General features: G+C 42.9%; 1 protein-coding gene across 8 annotated transcripts in view; it reads right to left on the bottom strand.

Moving 5' to 3' along the window:
• The window catches only part of GOLGA2 (golgin A2), a 118,833-nt gene that overhangs the window by 43,612 nt on the left and 51,633 nt on the right, over nucleotides 1-23,588 (bottom strand). For all 8 annotated transcript variants that reach the window (XM_040324772.1, XM_040324774.1, XM_040324773.1 and 5 more), the window contains 10 exons: nucleotides 21,675-21,738; nucleotides 18,639-18,695; nucleotides 16,683-16,763; nucleotides 13,821-13,859; nucleotides 12,414-12,476; nucleotides 12,212-12,305; nucleotides 9,650-9,756; nucleotides 2,622-2,680; nucleotides 2,395-2,536; nucleotides 1,887-1,976 (listed from right to left, as the gene is read on the bottom strand). In XM_040324772.1, the coding sequence (XP_040180706.1) occupies nucleotides 1,887-1,976; nucleotides 2,395-2,536; nucleotides 2,622-2,680; nucleotides 9,650-9,756; nucleotides 12,212-12,305; nucleotides 12,414-12,476; nucleotides 13,821-13,859; nucleotides 16,683-16,763; nucleotides 18,639-18,695; nucleotides 21,675-21,738 (796 nt within the window). The remainder of the gene's footprint in view (nucleotides 1-1,886; nucleotides 1,977-2,394; nucleotides 2,537-2,621; nucleotides 2,681-9,649; nucleotides 9,757-12,211; nucleotides 12,306-12,413; nucleotides 12,477-13,820; nucleotides 13,860-16,682; nucleotides 16,764-18,638; nucleotides 18,696-21,674; nucleotides 21,739-23,588) is intronic.

Raw genomic sequence — 23,588 nt, 5'->3', positions numbered from 1 at the left:
TTCAGAAGGCAGCACCGCCACTGAACAAATCCCCTTTGCCGTGGGTTGACTCAGAGGGTGAGGAGGCAACATATCACCTCCCAGCTACTAGTCAAATACCATCTGAAAAGTAGTCCACTGCAGACTCCTTTTAGGAGGGGCAGCAAAAGGTTGCTGCAAGAGTAAATGAGTCTTAAAAATAAAACGACAAGAGCTTCATTTTAAAGCGATAGTAAAGTTTATACTTGCCTCCTCTGTTCAGTGGTTTTGCAAAAGGCAGCTCAGATCATCCTCTTCTCGGGTCCCTCTTCACAGCTCCTGGCCCCTCCCTCTCAGGAGACCCCCACAGCAAGCAGCTTGTTCAATCAGACACAGAGCTGCGGTGCAGCCACTCCCCCTCTCTCCTAATTGGCAAACTGACTGATTGACAGCCACGAGAGCCAAATGGCACCACTGCTTTGTCTAAGCCAATCAGGAGGGAGAGTGTCAGGCATCCGAGGGACTTGTGGACATTGCTGGACAGTGATAGGGGCTCAGGTAAGCATTAGGGAGTGCTGGGGAGGCTGCTACATACAATTCTTTTTATCTTAATGCATAGAATGCGTTAAGATAAAAAAAAACTTCTGCCTTTACAACTCCTTTAGGCTCCATGCATAGCAGTTATTAGCTTGTTTTTTTAACAAAAAAAATTCTTTTATTTTTCAATGGATAAAGAAACTTTAAAAAACACTGGTGAGCCACATTTGAGCGTTTATCGACATCAGCTCCTGAACGCGATTATAGGGCATTCAGACAACAGCCCATAAACTCCACTGCTGATAAACGCCCATGTGTACATTTTTTTTTTTTTAACAAGAACGCCCATGTGTACATTTACACAGGATAACAGAGGGGAGTTAATGGGCTGTTGAAAAAAAAAAACAAGACCAAACTCCCAAAAACTTCCGTTTATGAGCTTCAGTATGCATGGAGCCTTAAAGCGGGGGTTCACTCAAAAAAAAAAAAAAAAAAAAAAAAGATTTTAACATTACATCTAGCAGAGACAGCATAGTAAGGGCATTTACTTTCAACAGGTAATTTTATTTTTTTCTCCGTACATACCTTTATATTCTGTTTTTGTCCAGGGCTTCCGGGTTCCGATGACTGCGGGACTGGGCGTTCCTATCCTTCGATTCGATGATTGACGGCTTGTGAAACAGGTGACCTGTCGTACAACAGGCGTCACCAGATGTCGGAAAATAGCCGAGCTGCGAGTCGGCACTATACGGCGCCTGCGCAGTCAGCTCTACACGGCGGGCGCAGGCGCCGTATAGTGCCGACTCGCAGCTCGGCTATTTCCGGAAATCTGGTGACGTGCGTTGTGCGACAGGTCACCTGTTTCACAAGCCGTCAATCATCGAACCGAAGGATAGGAACGCCCAGTCCCGCAGTCATCGGAACCCTGAGGCAGGGATAGGAACGCCCAGTCCTGGAGTCATCAGAACGCGGAAGCCCTTGACCAAATCAGAATATAAAGGTATTTACGGAGAAAAAAAAAAGAAGACCTGCCGAAAGTAAATGCCCTTACTATGCTTAGTCTAATGTTAAAAATCAGTTTTTAGGGTGAACCTCCACTTTAAGCTGTAGAGCTTTCTTCTGCATAAACAGTGGATAAATCAATAACTAAATTTAGAGTGGACTGAATTCTTTTCTATAAAACAAATGCATCTACATTTATAATAAATTGATAACAGTAATGTACAGTAGCTGCCCTTTCTGGAATATTGGCACTAGTTACACAAGAGACTAGTTGTATAATCCTGATGGCTATATGGACAAAGTTGTTGCAAGCAGAGAGAATTGCGGAGAATATTTTGTATCTAGGAATTCAGTATTCAGCCAGTGGTCATATTCAAACAAAAGGTTACCTGTGCTAGCTGGGTACCCAGTTGGTCTCTTTCTTCCAGGGCCATCAGAAGATGTTGATTTGCATCCGGTGTCCCCGTCTGATTAGAAAACTTAAAAAAAAAAAAAACGAAAGTAATCTGGGCCAAATGTTAAAAAATAAATAAAAACCCACAGTTTCCAGTTTAGTGATATCATCTATTTATTTATTTAATTGGATAACTGATGTGAAAATTTACAAAATGTATTGCTTAAAAATTCTCAAATCCTTTAGTAAATCAGCTAAAATAGGTGAAGCTCTGCTTGGTATAGCTCCATTTAGTGACATGGGGGAGCACCACTCGCAGAAGAAAACAGGGGTATAGACTTCTATACTGATGAACTGGAACTTTCGTGACCACAGGTCAACACGGGCCGCCTCAACAATGTAAACTGTGGCAAAGGACCACCTATCTAAGAGTCAAAAGTCCAATTCCAGGCATCAACATGTATTTCTACCACAAGAAACAATCTGGTTGCATTAAAGCTTACCTGCTGAATCATAAGTTCGGCCATTTCAAGCTTCTTGTGTAGATCTCCCAGCTCCAACTTGGTGGCGGCATTCTCGGAGAGCAGTGCATTCAGTTTCTCCGACAATTCAGAATTCTGCTGCTTCAGCTCATCACTGCTCTTACTGTACGAGAAGATAAGGACAAGCATGACAAGGCTGACCTCTAAACCTCTTCAGAGTCCAGGCTGAAGCACAAGAAAGGACTTACCCGTTCTTCAAAGATTCAAGTCGCAGGTTGTCACGGCCTTTCTCCAATTCTTTATTAAGCTGAAAAGCAGAGGCAGACGTTAAAGTTTACAAAAAATGGCCAGGCCATCACCTAGAAACAACCTAGAAATACTGCACAGTTTATGCTACAAATACTAGTCATTATTTTGGTACCTACTGGAAAGTACTATACAACCGTCATCCCAGAGGATAAATTGCGGCCTGCTTTAATGCCACAAGAATGTGTCATGCACAGGTGGCAGTGGTGGGGTTGGGGAGCCTAAAGCAGTTGCTAGTGTATGTAAATCTGACAAGCCAACTGGTAGCTCTCAGATGGAAGTGATCCAGCAACCGTTTTGTCTTTTCCCTGGCTGCTTTGGCCAGGGAAGAAGCGAATGGCGTACAGGAGAGACATATTGTCTCATTTAAACTTTTTTTAGAAAATTAAGTCCCGATAGATCACTTTAGGCATTTTTAGGCACTGCCAAGTTTGTAGAGGCTGATCAGCTGACAGCATTAAAGGGGTTGTAAAGGTAAAAAAAAATTCCCTAAATAGCTTCCTTTACCTTGGTGCTGTCCTCCTTCACTTACCTCATCCTTCCATTTTGCTTTTAAATGTCCTTATTTCTTCTGAGAAATCCTCACTTCCTGTTCTTCTGTCTGTAACTCCACACAGTAATGCAAGGCTTTCTCCCTGGTGTGGAGAAAGCCTCTTGAGGGGGGAGGGGGCAAGCAGGAATGTCAGGACGCCCACTAACACACAGCTTCTTTATCTGCAAAGTAGAGAGTGTCCTGATTTGCCTGCTCGCCCCCTCCCCCCTCAAGAGGCTTTCTCCACACCAGGGAGAAAGCGTCGCATTACTGTGTGGAGTTACAGACAGAAGAACAGGAAGTGAGGATTTCTCAGAAGAAATAAGGACATTTAAAAGCAAAATGGAAGGATGAGGTAAGTGAAGGAGGACTGCACTAAGGTAAAGGAAGCCATTTAGGGATTTTTTTTTTTACCTTTACAACCCCTTTAAACCAGAATTAAACCCTCTTCTCCTTTACAACCAAGGAAGCAGCTTCTGTAATCTAATCTGCAACTGCCATGGTGCTGCACATGTGATCAGTTATGACACCAGCTATTTAATGGATTGACAGTTTGGTTGATAACACAAGCAAATCTGATAGTTACATTCCCGGCAATCCAGGAATGTAACTTTTTTTAAACTGGTAAGGCCCTTTTCACACTTGCATGGACCTGAAAATCACACGACTTGAAGCATTGCCTGTGTAATGTTTGAGGTCTATGGACCTCAAGACGCATCTAAGTCGGGCCAAAGTAGCGCAGGGACTGCTTTGAAGTCGCACAGATATGAATGGTAATCATTGGATATCGTGGGATACGACTTGTCTTTGCAGTCCCTAATTGAAGGACTAGTCGCACTAGTGTGAAAAGGCGCCCAAAGAGATGGGTTTAGTTCCGCTTTATGATTTACTGCTGGGGCTTTGGGCTTCAGCAAAATGGTGGCCTCCAGCAAGAAGAAACAGGGGCAATGCTGGAGGCACTTTACAGCACACAATTTTGGCAACATAATTATTAATGTGGAATGTATGTTACTTGCTAAAGAACATCATTTTTATATCAAGTTAAGGGGGAAAGTTCCACTTTAAGAAAAACTGTCATTAAATTTTTTATCTCATAGGGCCCTACTAGCCCCCTACGTGATAGCAAGAATGATGCAGGAAGGTGGAAAAAATTCCCCGTAGAAGCCAGAAAGTCCTAATAACCTATCAGTATCTGGCGAGTATCAGGTAGGTTTATGGTAAGTATCATACATATGAACCCAAACCGACTTTAGGGTCTCTGCTCCGGCATCTATATGCCCCATTCAGTGTGTTTCACCAAGGGTGCAGGTCAGGCTAGGAGCCCGCCCTTACTCCATATAATCCACAGAACAAATAGAGAAAAATCTCAGCCACTGCACACCATAATAACGCAAACGGCTGCCATTCGTTATTTACACACTGAGCTTGTATGGTTGTATAGAGATATATTACTTGACTATTCATTATTCACATAGTTTCTTTAACATACATATACCTTATGTACACAAGGTATACCATATACCTTCCTGAAACCTTTCTTAATGAACAGTAATAGGACTTTTTGGCTACTGGGGGGGATGTCTCCCCCACCCATATACTTTTTGGCTACAGGGGGGATGTCCCCCCCCATACACACAATTTTTTTTGTACGAAGAACACCCTTCTAAATAACATTTTTGAACATCTAGTATTTCATCGTTCCATCCTGAACAAGAGCCATTCGAAAAACATGTATAAAAAAAGGGGGGGGCACCTTGCTTGCGGTTATGTTCCCTTATCTATATTGGAATTATTGACTTGCATAAGTTGTGGAAATTCAATTAGTGTACGGTTGGACACTTGGAACAGATATTATTGTATATGTACTCTAAAACAAAAGCGTGTGGCATTTTAGGATCCATGTTTATCCATATGTATTAACTTTTTGTGTTCTCAATACACAAGGATAAATATTAAAAAAGGAAAAAATATATATATTGTCTGTTAGTATTTCTCCTTTGATTCATTGAAGTCAACATGACTCATTGCTGCCTCCAGGGAAAGCTAAGCTGGGCAAAAATGCATTCCAGCATATAGGATTACATACTCTCTGGATTTTGATGTACAGCTTTTGAGGTAGACATCCATGAGGCATTGTGGGCTCACCTGCAACTCATGGGCCATGGTATTTTGTTTCCACCAAACAGATTTTTTTTTTAATAGACATTTTACAGGCAATATGACTGAGCGGCGAGTGCTTTTAGTAAAAATGACCTTTAATTTTCATCATCTGCTTTAACCATTTCCTACTAACAATAAAAATTGCTTTATTGTTGCAAACACTTTATTACAGTAATTGTATCAGATAAGGACCAAACATATTTCACTACAAATCCCCCCGAATTCTGAAGGTGGCCGTTTTCATCTCTTGGCTAAGGCCCCTTTCACATAGGAGCAGATCCACTGGACAGACTGCACCAGCTCAGCTAGGGATCGCTCCGTTGATCTCCGCTGAGCAGGTGGATGACGGGTCCATCTGTGCAGAGAAGGACCTGACAGAGCCCCGCTGTTCTCTATGGCAGATCAATTGAAAAATAGACATTATCGCCATTCGTCTGTTTTGAGCGGATCTTGTTGGCTCGGATTGCAGGCGGGTGTCAGCTGACACATCTCCGCTGATATTCACCTGCCCATAGAGGTCAATGGGTGGCCCACTCGGATCCACCAGAAAAACGGACAGGCGGATCCGAGCTGGCCGATTATGTGAAAGGGGCCTAAAAGCTTCTATTTTCTTCTCCAAATGAAGCCGCAGGGATATTGATCACATGATCATGAACCACACAGATTACTTTTCATCGGTGGGAACCTGAGCGGTCAGCGACACCATTTACAGACATTCGCAGCAATACATTTCATGGCCATTTATTAAAGTGCATCTAAAAAGGTAAAACATTTTTTTACATTTGTATTGAGTGTGAAAGGATTTAAAGGGTTAGTTCACCTTCACCACAAAACTTCCACTGCATAGAAGGGGTATCTGTAGATAAAAACAAACTGTGCAGCTCTGACTGAAGTTGAATAAGGCCCTATTAGGGTTGCCACCTCATCCCTTTAAAACAGAACACATTAATTACACAGGTTCTGAGGCTAATTTAATGCAGATAAGGCACCAAGTGAGTTTAATTACCACCTTAATCAACCACAGAACCTGTGTAATTAATATGTGTTCGGTTTTAAAGGGATGAGGTGGCAACCCTAGGCCCTATAGGCGTAGGCCATTTCCATACCTTATGAAGCCTGACTGGAATACTCCCAAGACATTGCTAGGTGAGGCCTAGTCGTCACAGCTCACCTCCACCATTACAGGAGTGAGCTTTGAAATGCTACTGCATCAAGGAAGAGAGAGTGTGTGAGGGGGTTTGAATCAGAGAAAGAGCTCACTCCTGTGATGGTGGAGGTGAGCTGTGATGACTAGGCCTCACTTAGAAACGTCCTGGAAGTACTGAGAGTGAGTATTCCAGTCAGGCTTCATAAGGTATATAAATGACCTACACCTATAGCAAGGCCATTATTCCATATTTAGTTTTAAACCCCTTTTTTATGGCCATCTTGTTAGGGAGAATTAATTCTCATTTGTTCCGTTTACCATCATCACAGAAAGTGAAAAAAAAAATCCAAAATTTTGGTTGCCCCCAGAAGAGTAATAGAGGGAAATCTTACAATTGGGACACTAGTTCTGGCTACAATGAGGGGTTGTCTGACTTCTTGTTTTGGCTATAGAACGAGTGAAGGGAAGTGAATGTAAAATTTCTCCAATGGGACACACAGGGAGGAAAAAAAACCCTCCCTCCAATCAAAATGAAAACGACTTTAACCACTTGCCACCTGTCCACAGTAGAGCGGCACAGGCAGGCTAAACAACGTACACTGCTTGCTTCCGGGTTTGGCGTCTGGAAAAAGCACAAGCCTGAGCCGATTTCAGCCAACGATTTTTGCTGAAGTCAGCTGATCGGCTGCGGCCAATCACACAAAGTTCCATGTTCACAAAAACACAGCGCTCTGAACTGTGATCTGGCTGTTTATTCTCCCTTCAAAAGCAGGGAGAAAACAACAGCCAGATAGAAAAGTAAAAGCATCAAATATGACACACATTATAGATTGTTAGTCACACAGTTATCCCTTAATTGCCCCTAGATGTTAACCCCTTCCCAGCCAGTGTCATTAGTACAGTGTCGGTGCACAGTATTACCACTGATTAGTGTAATTAGCAGTGTGTTAGTGTCCCTTCCAGCCAGTGTCAGTTAGCTCAAGAATGCCTGCCACCTTATGACAGCCACACTATAAGTTGCTAATCACCGCCATTACAGTATAGTGTCTTATAGCTGTGTAAATTGCAGTATACACACACACCATAGTTTGTAGATGTTATAACTTTCACACAAACAAATATACACTTTATTGGGATTTGTTGTTTTTTTAACCAAAGAAATGTAGGAGAAAATATTGTTTTTCAGATTTTTTTGTTTATATCGCAAAAAAAAAAAAAAACAACAGTGGTGATCGAATACCACCAAAAGAAAGCCGTGTGTGAAAAAAATGATTACGATTTTATTTGGGTACAGTGTTGCATGACCGCACAATTGAAATTAAAGAAGCGCAGTGCTGAATAGCAAAAAATGCGCTAGTCATGAAGGGGGTAAAAAACCTTCTGAAGGTCAAGTGGTTAATCTATGTCCAGTGTGGAGCATCGTGGAGAGAAAATTTATAAGCAGATTGAGGGAAGGAAATCTTTAAAAGAAATAAGGTCCACTGCGAGTTAAAAATGTGACGATTAACGTATATACTCGAGTATAAGCCAAGGTACCCAATTTTACCCCAAAAAACTGGGAAAACGTATTGACTCGAGTATAAGCCTAGGGTGAATATGCAGCAGCTACCGCAAGCGGAAAAGAGGGTCAACAATGCCCATTTGCACGCCTCACTGCGCCCAAGTCAGTGTACCTTTGTCAGTGTACCTTTGTCAGTGTACCTTTGTCAGTGTACCTGAGTCAGTGTACCTGAGTCAGCGTACCTGAGTCAGCGTACCTGAGTCAGCGTACCTGAGTCAGCGTACCTGAGTCAGCGTACCTGAGTCAGCGTACCTGAGTCAGCGTACCTGAGTCAGCGTACCTGAGTCAGCGTACCTGAGTCAGCGTACCTGAGTCAGCGTACCTGAGTCAGCGTACCTGAGTCAGCGTACCTGAGTCAGCGTACCTGAGTCAGCGTACCTGAGTCAGCGTACCTGAGTCAGCGTACCTGAGTCAGCGTACCTGAGTCAGCGTACCTGAGTCAGCGTACCTGAGTCAGCGTACCTGAGTCAGTGTACCTGAGTCAGTGTACCTGAAATTCTTGACAGGCTGCGGGCGTCCATTCATTGTTTAAAAGTCACGGTCTCACACGTGGCGGCTTGCAGTTCTCCCTAGCAAGATGTTATAGATGCTTATGCTTAGATTACGCCAATACTGTACTCTAACGCCCTTCCCTTCCCTCCCCTCAATACCCTTCTCTTTCCTCCATATATGTATGTTTGTTGTCCCCCCCCCCCCCCCCCCAGGCTCCTTTACCCCTCTTAAATTCCCCTCCCTCCCCCCAGCTTATCGTGGTTTTGTTGCAAAGTCACACTGTTTATGTTCCAATTTTTTTTATATTTTTATTTTTGTCTTCCGTTTTGAAAAATTAAAATAAAGATTATACAAAAAAAAAAAAAAAAAAAGTCACGGTCTTCTCCTGGTCCCATTCCATGATAGGGGTTTCCCAGCAGCCTATCATGGGCGTCTTCTCATCCTCGAACTCCGTTTCCCAGCAGACACTGTGTTCCACCAATCACGGACATCTTTTATCCTCGGACAAGAGAACGTCCGTGATAGGCGTAACACTGAACACAGTGTCTGCTGGGAAACACCTATCACGGAAGGGACCAGGGGGAAGCCGCGACTTTTAAACAATGGACGCTCGCAGCCTTTCAGGTATACTGACTTGAGTATAAGCAGAGGAGGGTATTTTTAGCCCTAAAAAAAGGGCTGAAAAACTAGGCTTATACTCGAGTGTATATACGATACTTCTAATTGTGACTGGTGCATTTTGGGGCAAGAATCTTGATGCCTTTATTATTTTTTTTATTATTATTAAACAGGATTTATATAGCGCCAACAGTTTGCGCAGCGCTTTACATCAGGACCTTTAATCACTTGCCACTGATAAAATGGCAAGACATACAATTATCAACAGGGAGCCTGCAGTAACTCCTAACTCACACCATCAGAAATTAACTTTCCTCAACTAATCTGGTTGATTGTTATAGTTGCTGCAGGCTATCACTCTGCAATGAAATTAATCCAAGGGAACACAGTCAAAACAGTAAAACAAGATCAATAGAAATGTGTTCTTTATTCCTAGTGTGTATTGTGATCCCATGATTACCTTTTCTAGCTGTTTCTGCTGAGAAGAGAGGGAGGACAGTGTCCGTTCCAGCTCTGTTACTCTCTGTCGGGTGGACTGTAACCGCATGACAAGATCCTCCACCTCCGCTATAAGAAAATAAAGAAATAATAAATACAACCACAGCTCACAAAATAATCATAGTAATGATCATAAAACAATGTAATCCTTTCAGGAACTCTGTGAACCAGATCAGAAAAGGTTCCATCAGAACTTGCATTACAATCACGATACTCCCTTTCTCTGACTTGCCTTCTCCTCGATTTGATGCTCTGGCCCAAGTGGCCAGTAATAAGGGTCTCATCTCTGAGGCATATACATAACTGTTCGATACATCATTGCTTCTTAGCAGAAGAGAATAGAGCCCATTTCAGATGTTACTTCGCAAACTGCACTGATTGCATCTCTATCACATAATCAACACAGCTTTTCATCTTCCAGAGATTATATCGTACCTCTTTACATGCACAGCACCGTGTTTATTAACCACTTAAGCCCCGGACCAAAATGCAGGAAAAGGACCAGGCCCCTTTTTGTGATTCGGCACTGCGTCGCTTTAACTGACAATTGCGTGGTCGTGCGACGTGGCTCCCAAACAAAATTGGCGTCCTTTTTTCCCCCACAAATAGAGCTTTCTTTTGGTGGGATTTGATCACCTCTGCTGTTTTTACTTTTTGCGCTATAAACAAAAATAGAGCGACAATTTTGAAAAAAATTCAATATTTTTTAATTTTTGCTATAATAAATATCCCCCAAAAATATATAAAAAAATAGGGCTGTGGAAATTAACTATTAATTCATCGATTAATCTTTAATTTTTTTGATCGATCAAAATTCTTTTGATTGGTACTCACCTCTCCGCCGGCTTCTGGGCCTTCAGGGAGTTCCGTCGGAGATCCAGTAGCGTCACGGACATCGGCGGGGCTTGCCGTGTCCATCTGAAGGGCTCCTTTGCTGTGCCTTCATATCTGCATGCCAGTGGGACCTTACTATGTGCCACACGCAAGGGCTGTTACACTTCCCTCTATCAACCTGGGATTCTACAACCATCCACTGGGAGTTGTGATAGTTCCCTTCACGGGACATCTACATGCCGACGGACTGATGTTAACCTCTCCTCATCTGGATTCAGCAGTGGTATCATTGTACACATTTTTATACCAGTATCATACTTGGCTACATGTTTTTATGACTGCTTTTGGTACCATTTGGTATTACTCGCACCATTTTTACAGTTTATGTAGCTACATCGATTTTATCTCCAGTGCAATATTTATTTTGTTACCTACTTGAAGACTATAAAAGTTTTAATGTTATTCCCATTGAGCGCTGCCTTTGTGTGTTGTATCCTGCTATCCATTTTTCCAGTGTTTGGTAGATGACTACATCTGAGTGATGAGGTATTCATATTAAAATATTTTATTTTAAGATATCACGGTTTATAGTGGAACCAGGGAAGGCAAAATATAAGTATATATTCAGCTTTAAGCATTATATTGAGTGTAGTGCACCAGCAGAAACTTTGCTTAATAAGGTTTTCTGTCTCCTTTAAGTGTTAGTAAACCCACAACAGTAAGGCCACTTTCCAGCGGAGGCGCTTTAGAGGCGTTTTAAAATGCGCCTGCTGAGTGTCTGTCCTGTCACTCCAGTGTGAAAGCCTGAGTGCTTTCACACAGGAGCAGTGCACTTGCAGGACGAAAAAAACAGTCCTGCAAGCATCATCATTGGGGCGATGCGGGAGCGGTGTATACGCCGCTCCTCCACTGCCCCTGCTCATTGAAATTAACAGGCAGCGCTGCTGAAGTGCCTGCAAAGCGCTTAGACGGCATCGCTTTTAACCCCCTTAGGTGGGGGGGGGTTGGTTAAAAGCGCACTGCTAGCAGTGGCAAAGCGCCGCTAAAACTAGCGCCGCTAAAACTAGCGCCGCTTTACCATCCCCACTGCCTCAGTGTGAAAGTGCCCTAAAATCAGTCTGTATATGCAGAAAAGCCTGCTTGTTATACTCACTGTGGAACATAAGGGGTTTAATCCTCTGCATTGCATAAAAAAACTGCTTGATCATGTATGCACAGATACTCCCCAGAGTCTTTGGAGTCAGGCTGCACATGCTCAGTGTATTTCTAGAGAGGTTTTTTTTGTACTTGGCAAATATGCTGCAGAAATCTCCCTCCACCAAGTCTGGCTGCAGCCATTTTAACTGTGGGCAGCTGAAGCTCCTGCCTGTTCACTTCCTGGATTTACACAGAGGCACACCTCCAGCTCTGCAGCTCACATTGGCCCTTGTACGACTCATCCCACCTCCCATACTAGCAAACTCTCACAAGGGAGAGAGAGAGAGCTGTGCATGATGTCATAAGCCTAAGCTAATGACCAGACAAGAAACAGAAAGTGGGCTGCATAAGGTATTTACTGGCAGAAAAAAAAATGATTTGCTATCTGAAGTTAAAACAAGGGCAGAAGATTTAATAGATGGAAAGTAAAAAAAAAAAGACTGAAGTTCCGCTTTAAGGGCTGGCGTAAAGTTAACAATTAGAGGACACATACCTCCTTTCTGACGTGCTGCCTGCTGTGTAAACGAGAGGGCGGTCTGCAACTCAGACTTTTCCGATACCAAAATTCCAATTGTCTGGATGTGAACCTGTGAACAAACATTCATTACATTTAATAAAAATGGTGGGAAATTGATGACATTTAAATTCTTTGGGGAAACATAAAACAAGATCCGCCCTTATGTTAGGCTTCTCACCTGCAGCTGCTCTCGCAGCGCACCTTGCTCCTTCGAAAACTTCTGCTCAAACTCCTTTCGTTCCTGGAGGAAACAAAACAGGATTTGCAACTTCATAAAAAAAATAAAAAATAAAAACAGTGTGTAGACAGACACACAGACAGACACACACACACACACACAGACACACACAGACACACAAAACAGACACAACGAGACACACACACACACACACACACACACACACAACGAGACACACAGACACAACGAGACACACAGACACAACGAGACACACACACACACACACACACACACACACGAGACACACACAGACACAACGAGACACACACACACACAACGAGACACACACACACACACACACACACAACGAGACACACACACACACACACACACACACACACACACAACGAGACACACACACACACACACACAACGAGACACACACACACACACACCACGAGACACACAGACACACACCACGAGACACACACAGACACAACGAGCCACACACACAGACACAACGAGACACACACACACAGACACAACGAGACACACACACACACACACAGACACAACGAGACACACACACACACACACACACACACAGACACAACGAGACACACACACACACACACACAACGAGACACACACACACACAGACACAACGAGACACACACACACACACAACGAGACACAGACACACACAACGAGACACACACACCACGAGACACACACACCACGAGACACACACACACACACACACAACGAGACACACACACCACGAGACACACACACACACACACAACGAGACACACACACCACGAGACACACACACACACACAACGAGACACACACACACACACACACACACACACACACGAGACACACACACACACACGAGACACACACACACACACACACACACACGAGACACACACACACACACACGAGACACACACACGAGACACACACACACACACACGAGACACACACACACACACACACACGAGACACACACACACACACGAGACACACACACACACACACACACACGAGACACACACACACGAGACACACACACACACACACACACACGAGACACACACACACACACACACACACACACAACGAGACACACACACACACACCGAGACACACACACACACAGACACAACGAGACACAGCGAGACACACAAAGACACACACACACACAAACGACACACACAGACACACAACAAGACACAGACACAGCGAGAGACACACAAAGACACACACAGACACGACACACACACAACGACACACACAGACACAACGACACACACAGACACAACGACACACACAGACACAACGACACACACAGACACAGAGCGAGAGATTAATTTATTTTTTACAAGAAATTTGTTTTACCTTGTCCAATTTCTCCATAACATCTTGCTTTTGTTGATTCTAATTCAGACAAAACAGAATAAATGAATAAAAAACAAGTCCAGCAGTTATGATGTGAAGCAGCACACTAGCCAGCTAATCAGTGGTCTGATACAGAACCTGCAATATGCCATTTTACGTGTTATTTAAATTTGGAGGCTTCCTGTATGAAGTACTAAATTCTTTCACTGAATCAACCCCAGGCAGACACGCCTTTGGTGATTGGCTCCCAACTGTGACAGCCAATCACAATTTGTAGGATTACCTGTAAAATCTGTGCTAACTAAGTTATATGAGACTAAGAGATATGGTACGTGTCAGTAGCAAGGAGCAACTAATTGAACTGATAATCTTATGTGGAGGATTGTTTGTTTCTTTAGGTTGCCTGGTAGCCTATATATCATAGGTTTATATCCTGCCAAAGTCTTTCACACTCGTATATGTTAACAAGGAGCAGGATAACCTGCGATGTGTGAAGATGTGAAGTTGCTGTTGAAGTCTTTTATGTACCTGGATACACATGTGCTCTTTTTTGTACATTTTTACTAAACCCAGGACCCTGCATTTGCTATTTCTGGTCTCCCACAGTACACAGAATATGGAAATGCAATAGTATTAGTAAATATAAACTGCTAAATAAAATATATATTTCTTAGCAGTATAAAGCAGTCTTGTGACTTCTATCAGTGTCTGGTTAAAACTTGTAGGAGGAGCTTTCATTCTCCCCAGATTGTCCCATGAGGCTGCAGGACCCCCGACCTTCTGTCTGGACAGTGCTGATTGGCCCTGTGCTGACCACATGCACTCTCCCAAGAAAAGAAAAAAACTCCCTAGCAATACACACCGAACGGAGCATGTGCAGCTTGCCCCCAAGGTTCTGTTCTATCAGGAGAAGGTTTGGGGACTGTGGAAGAAGGGGAGGAATAGAGAAGACAGGATCAAAACGCCTTTTTTCACAATGCAGAGGATTAACCTGTTAGGTTCCACAGTGAGTATAACAAGAATGGGCTCAGGCGTGTGTAACTCCACGTGCCTGAGACCACCAGGAAGCTTACACTGTGCAGCGCCAATCACAGCCAGCGAGACATTTGCCGGTCCGTGGCTGCACAGATCGGAAATGTTTCACTGCCTGTGATTAGCACTGCCCAGTGTAAGCTTCCTGGTGGGCGCAGGCACGTGGAGTTGCAAACACCCATGAACCCATCCTTAATAACAAGCATGCTTTACTGCAAATATAGACAGATTTTACAGTTGTGGGTTTAGGAATACTAAAAATAGAAAACTTTTCATTAAATTGATTTGGGGGAATATATCTATCTATCTATCTATCTATCTATCTATCTATCTATCTATCTATCTATCTATCTATCTCTATATATATATATATATATATATATATATATATATATTTTTTTTTTTTAAATCTCTATCTAGCTAATATTTTTTCGTCTTGTATCCTTTACATGCTCGCTGCTCCAGAAATTTGCCTAGCCTTTTTTTAGTGCAGTTATATTTTGTCAATGCATAACATTTTACATGCCAGCTATGATGTAGCGATTCACATTGTATCTGTTAAACACTCCCGTAATAATACCCTAAATACCCATGATTGCTAGGTATACCCATGATTGCTAGTTATTTTCTGACTTAATATTGCTTTTATGGGGGGGGGGGGGGGTGGGTTTATTACTGTAAGGGCTCTTTCACACGGGCAGGCCCGTTCAGGTCCGCCTGCCAGTTTTTTATGCGGACCTGAACGGGCGCTCTGTGCTCCTCTATGGAGCCGTGGATGTCAGCGATGACATGCAAGCTGACATCCGACCCGCCAAAGTGTGACGGAGGAAAAAGCTGCTTTTCCATCCGTCTGCGGATCGGGTGAACACGGACAGACGGTTCGTGTTCATCCGATCCCCCCATAGAGGAGAGCGGAGAAAAGACAGGGCGGTCCATGCACAGTGTGCGGGGACCGCCCTGTCATCCGCCGGCTCAGCGGGGGATCAACGGAGCGATCCCCGCTGAGCAAGCGGAGGTGCACAGGGCGGATCATTTCTGATCCGCCCCGTGTGAAAGGGGCCTAATTTGGAAACCGTTAGTCGTTTAATATATTATAACGCAACTGAGGTCTACAAAGGATTCCACCGAAACCTATTCTTTACTGCTTATTTTTGATGTAAATAATTCAGTCCGGTGTAAAGATGCAGCACTATAAAGTTCCTCCCTAGAAATTGTTCCTGCCTGGCCCAGCCTGGTTCACTGAGGAGCACATAGGTACAAAAGCAAGCAGCAGCGGTAGGAGATCACATGGGAGACTTCAGAACAATGGATCTTGTTGCTGCACTACTATATACCGTACTTAGCACGGCGGTGTACTAAGATTTTACAAAGAGCTTTATCGCAAAAATTCAAATTGAGGTGAAATAAAGATGTCTGTACATTGACTGAAAAAAATACTAACATACGCCAAATGTAAAACCGCATTTTAAAAAAAAAATCAATAAGTAAAACACACCGCGTTTTGTACAGTAAAATACACATAAAGCTAAGCGTTAGGTGCATGTCTCCATGTGACCGATAACAGCTGTACCACTAAGCATGCTCTATAGACAACTTATACAAGGACATTAGTAATACAAGACCAATGTCATACGCATGCAAAAGGGGGAAAGACCAAAGTGACTCAACCAAACAGCAGTGTGGAGAGTCAGCACATGATATAGCACACAGAGAGCAGTACACAATATAGCGCACAGAGAGCAGTACACAATAGAGAGCACAGAGAGCAGTACACAATAGAGAGCAGTACACAATATAGGACTCTATGTGTTAGCATCGCTCTTCTCTTACCAGTTCATCCATCTTTGCACTGAGCTGTTTGTTTGTTATATTACTGGAGTCCAAGGCAGCAGACAAATCCTGGAAACGAGACTGCGGCGCATGCATATACAAAGGAGAGAGGACAGATTGATAAAAGGAAAGGAGAATAAAAAAAAAAAGTTATAGATATGGGCATTATAAGAGAGGACAACACTGTTAATTATTCAATCCTACCTTTCAAAGGATTAAGACCATGAACTTTAGGTGCCATGGCTGCAACTTTAGGTTAGGTTAATGACTCTTGCCCTAAATTGTGGAATTATGTTTGTTTTTGGATAGCGTGGATGTATTTTCTGCTCCTTTCCCATCCCCAATAGCTTTGCCTACACACAGTTCTGGACCTCCATATACAGTTGTGCTCATAAGTTTACATACACTTGGCACAATTTCTAAAATGTTAGCCATTTTTGCTGTATCAGTGCCACAACACAACTCGCAAAAAAAAAAATCAAAATCAAATAAAAAACCCTAAAGAAGCCTCTGAATTTCAGTTTTTTTAAATTAAAGCGATGAAATCAAAACTAAACTATATATATATATATATATATATATATATATATATATATATATATACATACACACACATACATATATACATACATACATACATACACAGTATATATCCAGAGCTCAGTATGGAGAGGCATAAACAAGGCCTATAAAAAGAGAACATCCCATCCCAATTGTGAAGCATGGTGCTGGATCCCTGTTATTTTGGAGGGGCGTGGTCTACAATGGGACAGTGTTCACTCAAAATTGAGCTTCTATTTGCACTGACCACACTTGAGATGTTTATACAACTTGACTGGAGTCCACCTGTGGCAAATTCAAATGATTGGACACAATTTGTAAAGGCACACACCTGTCTATATAAGGTGCCACAGTTAACCAAGCCATGACGTCCAAAGAATTGTCTGTAGACCTCCGAGACAGGATTGTATTGAGGCACAGATCTGGGGAAGGGACCTGAAGAACTCTCAGACCAAGAAACAAAATTCTCTGGTCTGATGAAACTATAATTAAACTTGTTGGCCTGAAAAAAAAAGGGTCATCTCTGGAGGAAACCAGACATTGCTCATCACCTAGCTAATTCCATCTCTACAGTGAAGCATGGTGGTGGCAGCATCATGCGGTGGGGATGTTTTTCAGTGGCAGGAACTGGGAGACTAGTCAGGATTGAGGGAAAGATGAATGCAGCAATGTACAGAGACATCCCTGATAAAAACCTGCTCTGGACCTCGGACTGGGGCAAAGGTTTATCTTCAAACAGGACAAAGACCCTAAGTACACAGCCAAGATGGCAAGGGAGTGGCTACAGGGCAACTTTGTGAATGTCATTGAATAGCCCAGCCAGAGCCCAGACATGAATCTGATTGAACATCTCTGGAGAGATCTGATAATAACTTTGCACCGACGCTCCCTATCCAACCTGATGGACTGAGAGGTGCTGCAAAGAAGAATGGGAGAAACTGCCCAAAATAGGTGTGCCAATCTTGTAGCATCATACTAAAATAAAAACTGTAATTGGTGCCAAAGGTGCTTCAACAAAGTATTGAGCAAAGGCTGGGAATACTTATGTACATGGGATTTTTTTAATTTTTAATAAATTTGCAAAGATTTTAAACAAACTTCTTTCACATTGTCATTATGGGGTATTGTAGGTAGGATTTTAGAGGAAAATAATAAAATTAAAGCCATCTTGGAAAAAGACCAACATAAAATGTGAAGTGCTGTGAATACTTTCCTGGATGCACACATAGATAGATAGATAGATAGATAGATAGATAGATAGATAGATAGATAGATAGATAGATAGATAGATAGATAGATAGATAGATATATCTCCATTTATTATAACCCCCCCCCCCGTGGAATTTATGACATCCGACAAGCATGCATTACCACAGCTAACTAGGAGAAACTTACTTCCAATTCTGGACTCGTGGCTGAGATGGTGTTCTCCCCATTCATATAGGAATTACTCTGAAAAATAAATTATATTTTCGGGTCAGAGCAAAGGTTTTGGGATCACACATACCCAAAAAAAAAAAAAAAAAAAAAATAGTCAGAGGGTAATTTTTACTTTGCTTTTAGTAACAAAAACAATCATAATATTGCAACTTACTCTAAAAGTTTATATATTATTCATATTGCATGCATAAAGTTTGGTTAGCCATGTCTAATTGAACATGCGTAAGGGCTAGTACTGCATACAGTTGAAGTTTTTTGTAGTAGTAAAGCTGTTGCTGATACTGCAAACTACTGCATTCACTGAAAGAGAGAAGACCAGCTCTAGATGAAAGCACTCCTGGCTACCAAAAATAATCTTTTTATTTATTTTAATCCAAGATTTATTTTTTACTATTCTGAGCTCCGTCTTTCAATTTTCACGTGGGCTTGCTTTAAAAAGCCCACGATACAACCTCCTCTTCAATAATTCATTTCCACCACTAGATGTTCTTTCAGGACTGAGGACTTTGGGATGGGTCCATGGTGCCCTGCATTCACCAAGTACGGCACTATGACACCCTGCACTTACCTACAACGATGTCCAGACTGAAGCTGTAACGTGGCTGGAATCAATATGGGTCCCAATATTACATTTTGCTTGGTCAGGAGTTCTAGCCTTCCTCTACTCTACCAATAAAATAATTTGTATCTACATTGAAGTTGGAAATTTCCCCCTCACTTCCTAAAACCATTGTCACTAGGACACCAAATGAGGGAATTCTCTTAACCACTTAAGCCCCGGACCATTTTGCAGCTAAATGCCCAGGCCAGGTTTTGAGATTCGGCACTGCGTCGCTTTAACAGACAATTGCGCGGTCGTGCGACGTGGCTCCCAAACAAAATTAGCGTCCTTTTTTCCCCACAAATAGAGCTTTCTTTTGGTGGTATTTGATCACCTCTGCGGTTTTAATTTTTTGCGCTATAAACAAAAATAGAGCGACAATTTTGAAAAAAAATGCAATATTTTTTACTTTTTGCTATAATAAATATCCCCCAAAAACATATATAAAAAATTTTTTTTCCCTCAGTTTAGGCCGATACGTATTCTTCTACCTATTTTTGGAAAAAATAAAAAATAAAAAAAAATCGCAATAAGCGTTTTTCGATTGGTTTGGCGATTTTATCGTGACTGCGACATTATGCGACACTTCGGACAATTTTGACACATTTTTGGGACCATTGTCATTTTCACAGCAAAAAATGCATTTAAATTGCATTGTTTATTGTGAAAATGACAGTTGCAGTTTGGTAACCACAGGGGGCGCTGTAGGAGTTGGGGTTCACCTAGTGTGTGTTTACAACTGTAGGGGGGTGTGGCTGTAGGACTGACGTCATCGATCGAGTCTCCCTTATATAAGGGATCACTCGATCGATACGCCGCCACAGTGAAGCACGGGGAAGCCGTGTTTACATACGGCTCTCCCCGTTCTTCAGCTCCGGGGAGCGATCGCGACGGAGCGGCTATAAACGAATAGCCGCGCCGACGTCCCGGATCGCTCCCCGAGGGGATCCGCACGCAGCGGAGGGGGTCCCGATCGGACCCCCCACCCGCTAGAAGGCAAGGACGTATATATACGCCCATCTGCCTGTCCGTGCCATTGTGCGGACGTAAACATGCGTGCGGCGGGCGTTAAGGGGTTAAAGAGAGCCCCACATACGAGTAAGCCTTGGTTCACATTGGTGAAATTTGACATGTCAAATTGCCGGCAATGGCACCGGCCTAATCGTAAAAAGTAATTTCTGTACTACTTTTTGTGATTTTGGACTGCAATTTACATTTACATTGACATCTGTGTAGAAACCCGCACAGATGTGTCTGAAATTGTGGCCGAAACGCGGGAGTGAAATTGTGCGATTTTAGCTGAACTCGCACGGCTTCATTCCCGCAGCTCAGTGTGAACCTGGGCTCAAACACAACAGGGATTCTAATCCTTCCTGGAACTTTACAAACTCGTGCTTTATTCACAGCTAAAAATGTGTGCAACCCAATGGAAACTCTGGTCGCCTAAAACGGTCTCAGTCCCGATGAGGTGTGCACCACTTGGACGTTCCAGGGGGTCTTTAGTGATTCTTACACTTTCCGAGGCCTAGTAGCGAAATAATTGGTTCATTCCCTTTGCCGTTTCTTTGAACATTTTTCTGAATCTTCCTCTCCCCTTCTACATATGGTTTTCTAGCACCCCACTTGTTGCAAGGTTATGGTATATTTTTGATATGGTTTCAATCCTAGATATTCTGTATTTGTATGCGTTTGTTACGTTATAGCAGTGGTCTCCAAACTGCGGCCCGAGGGCCGGATGCGGCCCTTTGCTTGCCTTTATCCGGCCCTTGGGGCACTATCCCTCCCACTGATACAAGACACTATTCTGCCATCTGACACCGACAATGGAGCACCATTTCTCCCATTGACACAACTAATAGAGTACTATTCCTCCCTATGATACCAGCAATGGGCCACTATTCCTCCCCCCAATACTACGTGTTTACTAACAATGATGCCAGGAAAATTTCCACTCCTGCTGGCCAAAGTCCGGCCCTCCAAGAGTCTGAAGGACAATAAACCGGCCCTTTGTTTAAAATGTTTGGAGACCCCTGCGTTATAGCAATCTTATACATTTTTGTATGTGAGCAATTGAAGACCTTCAATAAACCGTTATTCAACCAAAAATGTGTGCAAGCAAAACATTTCTACATGCAAAGTTGTAGCAGATAACATAAACCTCAAATTTACAGCGAATGCACTTCCAAGTGCAATTTCAAGTGCACTTGTAGTTTGCACTTGTAGTGCAAAGTGGATTTGCCTTTTGTAAATCACCCCCAATGTGTCCTTATTTCAGATTTCTAAAATCCCATGAAAAGTTGAGCACGGCTCGACTGGCCTTTAGCATGCAAGCACAACATATGCAACATAGCACTTTATGTTCTCTGGATGGAAACGGAAGGTTTACCTACTTGTGACACGAGTCCATTCAGTTGTTCGGAAAGCTGTCGCAGACTGTCCGTTGATGAGACAAACCTAGTAAATAGTACACGTTATAAGCACAGGCATAGTCTTTTCCACCTAATAATAATAATAATAATAATAATGCAGTTTACTGCAAGAAATTATTTTCCTGCTATTGGGACAACAAGCAGTTTTTTTACAGTGCAGTCACCCAAATCAGTTTTGGGAGATTCTGGTTGACTCAACAGGTTTTTGGTGACCCCACTGAAGAGATCTTCACAAACCTACTCCCCGTATCTCCCAACCGCTGCTGCAATTGTAATGGGACTCACGCTTATAATAGGATTTTTTCCCAAATACATTATAGGGAATTCAGACTAACACTAAGCCCCCTTTAACACTTCTGTGACTTTCCCTGCGACTGCAAATTTGCATGACAAGTTGTACCCCATGATTTCCAATTAGTACCATTCATATCTGTGCGACTTCAAATCGTAGTGACTTGAAAGTAGTCCCTGCACTACTTTGGTCCGACTGATGTGATTTGAGGGCCATAGGCGCCATTCACGCATGCGCAGTGAGTGCCCGGCCGTGAAGCCGAAAGCTGTTACGGCTGGGTGCCCACAGTAAAAAAGGAGGCGCCGGCAGAGAAGGCGGGGGGAGTGGAGCGAAGCTCCAGGGCGGCGCGGTGCTGGACAGTGGAACAAGCAAGTGTGTTTATTCAAAGCCAGCAGCTACACTTTTTGTAGCTGCTGACTTTTAATAAACATAAAAAACGGCTGGAACTCCCCTTTAAAAAATGTCCATTGTGCTGCATTTACATGCCGTGTTTAGACGCGTTTTTTTCATTGAAAACGGTCAAAAATGTTTCTCCATTAAAAACGCCTGTAAACGAAACATGAATAAACACGAGTTACCACGTTTACAAGCCGTTGCAGGCATTTGGTATTTCAAATGCCTCTGAACATCAATCCTGAATGCATGTTTTTGCCTAGAAACGACTATAAACGACCCTGTGTACATGTAATGATAAGATAACAGAGGAAAGTTCAGGGGAAGCTGAAAAAAAAGACCAACTGCTCCTAAACGTCCGTTTATCAGCAGAAGTGTACATGAAGCCTAATGCATCCCTCTGCAGTAGGAGGAAGCCTAATGCATCCCTCTGCAGTAGGAGGAAGCCTAATGCATCCCTCTGCAGTAGGAGGAAGCCTGCATTACAGGAAAAGAGAAATAAAGAACTCCTACACATTTGTGAGGACCCGTGCCGATCCTGACCTCCTTGGGGCCCTAAGCAAAATGACATGGCACATTAAAGATGAGAAGCGGGGGGCGCGGACGACCGTGACATGTCACATTAAAGAAAGTTGAGAAGCGGGGGAGGGGGTGTTCTGCTGTCGGAAATGACATCTTACATTAAATTGAGAAGCAGGGGGTGCTGACTTCTTACCTCTTCTCCCATGCAGCCAGCGAGTTGAGAAGCGGGGTGAGGGGGCGAAAATGACTTCTCACCAGGCGGGGCCTCTAGTAATTTGGGGGCCCTTCGCAGCTTGCATAGTGAGCCTATAGGGTGGATCGGCCCTGGTGAGGACCAACCCTTTAAGTGTACAAAGATGCTCATGGACCAACCCTTTCAAGTGTTTATAGCTGTTCATAACTGCAAATGACTCCACTAATGCAGAGAGCGCCCAACAAATTTAATTCCTGCATGGTAAGGACGGCCTTGTTGATTCCTAATAACACCAAGACTTTGTCCATTATTTAATAGTCCAATGTCTGAACCTAAAGGACAGTACAGTCTCAAAACAAAAAGCTGTAATACAGTGGGGACAAGGGATTTTTTTTTATAATTTTCTTCCCACAAATAGACCTTTCTTTTGGTGGTATCTAATCAATAATAATAATAATAATAATAATAATAATAA

Source organism: Rana temporaria, chromosome 9, assembly GCF_905171775.1.
Source record: "Rana temporaria chromosome 9, aRanTem1.1, whole genome shotgun sequence".
Taxonomy (NCBI): Eukaryota; Metazoa; Chordata; class Amphibia; order Anura; family Ranidae; genus Rana; species Rana temporaria.
The sequence above is the reverse complement of the archived record's forward strand: the minus strand, read 5'-3'. Positions and strand labels throughout refer to the sequence as shown.